This window comes from Carcharhinus amblyrhynchos, chromosome X (assembly GCF_965287045.1).
Source record: "Carcharhinus amblyrhynchos chromosome X, sCarAmb.v2.hapA, whole genome shotgun sequence".
Lineage (NCBI taxonomy): Eukaryota > Metazoa > Chordata > Chondrichthyes > Carcharhiniformes > Carcharhinidae > Carcharhinus > Carcharhinus amblyrhynchos.
The window spans coordinates 10,349,676-10,355,675 of NC_137359.1; the positions used below are offsets into that span (position 1 = coordinate 10,349,676).

The following is a 6,000-nucleotide window of genomic DNA, read 5'->3' on the forward strand; positions in this document are numbered from 1 at the left end:
TAACAAAAAGAAACTTCATTCACCTTTTTCATAATAGCTGTCCAGAAAGAACGTTTACAAATTTCTTAATTCATTATTTGGTTAATTTCATTGTGTATTTCCTCAAAATGAACTATGATTTTACAACACTTAATAAATATGTGATCACTTCAGTTACGAATCCTTCCACGTAAATCTGATCATGCGTTGACAACATGAGTTGCACTGACTATGCATTCTGGAAACCGAAGTACAGTACATAAAACTGGTTCTCCTTTATCCACTGCACATCTTAGTTCTTCCAAGAACTCTAAGTTGGTTAAACACGATTTCCCTTTCACAAAACCATCTTGACTCTGCTTGATTGCCTTGAACCTATCTAAGTGCCCTGCTATAAAATTCTGGCCATAGTCTTAGACCCATTCATCACACCCTCAAACTGAATGTAAAATCCAATCATATTACGATTGCTTTTACCTAGGCATACCTTCAGTATTAAATTATTAATTAATCCCATCTCATTGTACAATACCAGGTCTAATATAGCCTTCTCCCTGGTTTCAGAAGTGCTAAGAAACCATCCTGAAAACATTCTGTGAACTTCTCAGCTAGGCTCCCTTTGCCCATCTGACTTTTCCAGTCTGTATGTAGATTAAAATCCTCCATGATTATCACCGTGCCTTTCTGACGAGCTCCAATTATTTCTTCCTTTATGCTCCACTCTACTTTTATATGGTTATTGTTAGGGGGACTGTACAGAACTCCCACAAGTGACTTCTTGCCATTAACGTCTCTATCCAAACCATTTTCACATCCTGGTTTCCTGAACTTAAGTCCTCCCTCTCTGTGTTATGCAAATACCATTATTAACTAACAGCCACCCCTCCATCTTTTCCTTACTTCCTGTCCTTCCTAAATATCCTATGTCTTTCAATATTCAGGTTCTAATCCATGTTGTCCTGCAGCCATGTCTCTGTAATGGCTAACAAATTGCACTTATTTATTTCTGTAAGTGCTCAAGTTCATCTTTTTTGTTTTGAGTGCTTTGTGCATTCAGATAGGGGCCTTTAGTTTAATCCTTTTATTTGTTTTATAATCTCTAGTTTCATTTGTTGATTTAACGTTAGTTTTGTTTTCTCTATTTCTTCCTGTCAGTCTGTTTTTCATTTCCTGTAATAATACCTTTCTCTTTTACCTTGTCTCCACTTTTTGATTTACACCATCTTCCCAAATAAGGGGTGTGACTGCTTCTTGGAATAGTGTCCAGGAAACGTTCCCCTGCCCTGATGCGGCACAGTATCTGCAGCTTGGCCTGTAGCTCAATAGCTCTGAGCTGAAGTACCTGTAGCTCAATAGCTCTGAGCTGAAGTACCTGCAGATGTGTTTACCCTGGATCACTCTGGTATCCAGACACATTCTGCAATCGTAGCCCATCACCTGCCCTGTCATCTATAACGTGTTAATTAATAATTGCTAATTAATTAATTTATAATTAATAAAGCCAACACAATAGGTTTTGACACTGCCAGTAAACTTTACAGTACTGATAAGACAAATAGTACTTACAAACTGATAAAACTAACCATTTTGAATGGTACCAGTTACTGATATATCTGCTTCTCCTGTTGCACCAAAGTGGAAATCAAATACTGAAGGCTGAAAAAGAGTAGAAGAAAAAAAGCACCTCTTCACCACCCTTCACTAAAGTCCCCTCTCAGCACATTTCTTGCAGTAAACTTTACGCAAAGCATCTCTTCCCCCTATGCAACGAATTCCTACTTTGAAGCAAATTCCCAAATATACTCACTCAGTCTCTGTCTCACTTGGGCTAAAATCTTCCTCACTGATCATTTGCACTTTTTGAATTGAAACAAATATTTGGCAGATGGTTGAAATTTGAGGAAGATGTTGAAGATGGTGGAGACCGTTGGAGTAAACCATATGTTGCCACACTGTCGTTACACAGCCTGTTTGAACTACGGAGCTGTATCATCAATGGTACAGTCTTATTGGACATGAGAGCAAACAGCATTCAAGAGATTGCAGGTATGAATAATGCATGAACACTACCTTCAAAAACACATTTTGTTCAATTACTTTGCTATTTAAAAGTATATTTTAAAAAATGTAATCATCAAAGTGTGCTGTGGCACTTGTGTAATGCCATTGTAAATTGCTTTTCCTCCTCAAACAAAAACCAAGTTTGTGAAGACGCTATCCTATTAATTTACCTTGTCAAAATTTTCTCATTGTCTTTTGTATTCTGTTTCCTCCTTGGAGTAACAATGGGATTTGTTTGCATTATATAGCTCTCATTTTAATTCCAGGTGGAATTCTACCAAAAATATTCGAAGTGTCATATCGGCGAGAATAATAATGATCAGCACCGGTCTTTCAGGCGCGCTCCACACTGCAATCACCCTCACAGTCGGTCACTTTTTTTGAGAGTTTCCCGCTGGTACTGGGGAGCCTAAACATGCCAGTGAACACGGCTTCTGAGCACCCGGGCACCATTTTGCGAAGGCACCCCAACCTCATCGTGCATTGGGGGACACCCTCCCCCACCCCCTCCCGGACACAGGTTTCCGGCATCACGGCCCTGCCAATGGATTCCCCTGCCTGATCTCCAGTATGCTCCCTGATCATGGCCCCTGACATGATCCCCTTGTCATAGCCCCCACTCAGGCCTCACCCACTTGGCACTGCCCCTGGCACAATGGCAGTGCCCATCTGGCACTGCCAGGGTGCCTGGTGGCCACTGCCCTGAGTGTCTGGACACTTCCAGATGGGCACTGCTTGTGGAGACCAATACTGATTTTCACAAGGCTTGTGCTGCGCCCGAAGGCCAGAAGATCCTGCGCGCTGGGAGTTGAATGGGCTATGCATATTTTAAATTCTACTTTAAATATGCTAATTGGCCTTCTGTCCTTTCTGGGCCCAATCTAGTTCATGATGGTACAAAGGGAGCGGGATGTTTGCAAACTGTTCTGCACCGTGCACAAAATCAAATTTTAGACCTGCATCATATTTTTCCAGATCAGTGCAATCCGCACCATGCACAGGGAGGTGGAAAAATCACCACCTACGTGTTTTTGGATACTTTGGGTAGTGGGGATTTATTCTTTCATCTCTGACTCATCTACTGCGCATCTGATGATCTGTGACTGTGGGGAACAGTGAAGATGTGTCACTAAACAGATGAAATTATTATTAAATATAGTAAGAGAAGTGAAATATAATAACCAAGAGAGAGGTCAGTTTGAGGAGGTTATAGTCTGAATTTGAACTTATTGTGTGACTTTTCCTTTTATTTGCTATGGAAACATTTTCATTAACTTTTTCTTTGCAACACAAGTCTTGGAATACAAAGACAAAGATGACTCAGAAACCTAAACTGTTTTATTTAATTTAAAAGTAATAAAATGAAAATGTAATAAAATTCACTTCTAACAAAGTTTCATATTACAACTGCTTGACAGAAAAAGCAGCTTTATTTTTGTTCAAAACTTAAGGTGAAGAAATTACCAAGATTTGGAAATGGTAGGAGAAACGATATAGATCAGCGAACAATGATTAGATGACACCAAGCTTAGCGTTTTTAAAAATTTCAAAATTATAGGAAGAATGGAGAACTGAAGATCCAGACTCTGAGGAAGGGGTAAGTGACAAACTGAGGCTAGGTCTTAAAGGAGAGATGAAGAATAGTTTTTCCAAATATCTACCTTTCAATAAAATTTTATTGTCTTCTTTGTAGATGAGAAAAAAGCTTTGAGTAACTTGACTTATGAATGACAAAGTAGGAAATAAGCAAAGAGAAAGGAGAAAAATAGACTTAAACAGTTAAGAAGAAGAAAATTGATCAGCTCAAATTGACTTTGTGCTTCCCACATTCCAGGAACAAATAGACAAATATCAAGTTTACTCTTGCACGACCTGTAAGCAACCGTACAAATTTCCTCTTTCTACTTTAATACTTAAGTATCTTTTCATGCTGGCTAATTATTTGGATATTTTCTATTGTTTGATATTGACAAATCATATTTTACTAAATATTTTCCCTAATTTCAGTTTCTCTAACTGTGTATTCTAAATGATCACATTCCAACAAAATTATTTTTTTCTTTTATGGGATGTGGGCATCACTGGCACAGCCAGCATTGATTGCCCATCCCTAATTGCCCTTTGAACTGAGTGACTTGTTAGGCTATTTCAGAGGGCAGTTAAGAGTTAGCTACATTATTGTGGGTCTGGAGTCACGTCACGGTCAGACCAAGTAAGGATGGCAGGTTCCCTTCTCTACAGGGTATTAGTGAACCAGATGGGTTTTTACAGCAATTAGTGATAGTTTCAGAAGACTAGCTTTCAATTGCAGATTGAGTAAATGTTTAAATTCCACCTGTTGACGTGGCTAGACTTGAACCCATGTTCCTAAACCATTAGCTGGGGCATCTGGATTACTAAAGCCACTACACCATCTCTACCCAATCTGTCAAATGTAGCCATCATACCTGTTCATCAGCCATTCCTACTATACACCGCCAACTATATATATAACGTTTGGAACATTATATTATTCATCTCAACAGCCAGACACTTTAGCAATTCTTCCTCCCTACCCCCCCACCCCTTTTTTGCCGCTGTATTGACTACACCAAAATATAGATCTAGTTGGAATAAGTACCGTAGGACCAACTCTTACTCCCAGTGGGAAACTTGCGGGAATAGGCAGAAATACTGCTTTGAAAGGGTGGCACAGTGGTCAGCACTGCTGCCTCACAGCCACCCAGGTTCAGTTCTGGCCTCAGGTGACTGTGTGGAGTCTGCATGTTCTTACTGTGTCTGCATGGGTTTCTTCTGAGTGCTCTGGTTTCCTCCCATACTCCAAAGATGTGTGGGTTAGGTTGATTGGCCAGGCCAAATTGACCCTTAGTGTCGGGGGTTAGCAGGGTAAATATGTGGGTTATGGGGATGGACCCTGGGTGGGAATGTGATCTGTGCAGACTCAATAGACAAGTGGCCTCCTTCTGTACTGTAGGGTTTCTATTCTGTCTTCATCAAAGTTTTAGCAGCTTTAACTGCTAGAATGGTGCCAGTCAATTGCTCATATGCTAGGTAGCATGTCAGCTGGTCAGTAAGGGAGAAAATTGAGTTGGATAAAAACAAATTGAACTACCTGGGGCCCACCTATTGTAATCAGGAGACAATTATTTATTTTGGGTTAAAATAGAGCAGGGCAAGTTGGGTAGGAGTGTTATGCTAAGAGCCTCTGGGTGGTAAGCAGTGCTGCTAAGGACAATTTTTTAAAAAAACTATATGCAGTAACTTTGCTAGCTTTCCATTGGATTTATCTGGTCGGCCAGTTCTTTGGGCACCCTGCTGAGGAGAAGGTTAAATGTATGTTGTAGTATCCTAACTATGTTAGGTGTTGTGGGTTTTAAACAAAAAAAAGCTTGATTTGTAAACATTGATTCTAATGACAACAACGGATTCATTGAAAGAAATATTGCCTGTAAAGAGTACAAACTCAAAGTAAAACAGCAGCCTTTGCAACACACTAATGATGTCACCATCAAATCATGTGATCAGCTTTTAAAGCAACCTGCATCAACTCAAATATATATCATCCCTCCCCGCCTTTACTTCTGTGGTCATGACAACAAATTAGTACAATGTTATACATAGGATCAATAATACTTTAGAACATAGTACTACGCATCATTAATCATTATACACCGTTAATAAGATAAGTAAACTAAAAGTAAAGCTTATTTATTAGTCACAAGTAAGCCTTACATTAACACTGCAATGAAGTTACTGTGAAATTCCCCTAGTTGCCATAGTCTGGCACCTGTTTGGTCAATGCACCTCACCACGTCTTTCAGAATGTGGGAGGAAACTGGAGCACCTGAAGGAAACCCATGCAGACATAGGGAGAATATGCAGACTCCACACAGTGACCCAAGCTGGGAATTGAACCCGGGTCCCTGGCGCTGAGGCAGCAGTGCTAACCACTGTGCCACC

General features: G+C 40.0%; 1 protein-coding gene across 1 annotated transcript in view; it reads left to right on the forward strand.

Annotated features, from left to right (window-relative positions):
• The window catches only part of LOC145361922 (electroneutral sodium bicarbonate exchanger 1-like), a 158,795-nt gene extending 154,877 nt beyond the window's left edge, over nt 1-3,918 (forward strand). The window contains exons 5-6 of the mRNA XM_080217907.1: nt 1,865-2,025; nt 3,875-3,918. Of these exons, the coding sequence (XP_080074033.1) occupies nt 1,865-2,025; nt 3,875-3,918 (205 nt within the window). The remainder of the gene's footprint in view (nt 1-1,864; nt 2,026-3,874) is intronic.
• Nucleotides 3,919-6,000: the final 2,082 nt, after the last annotated feature.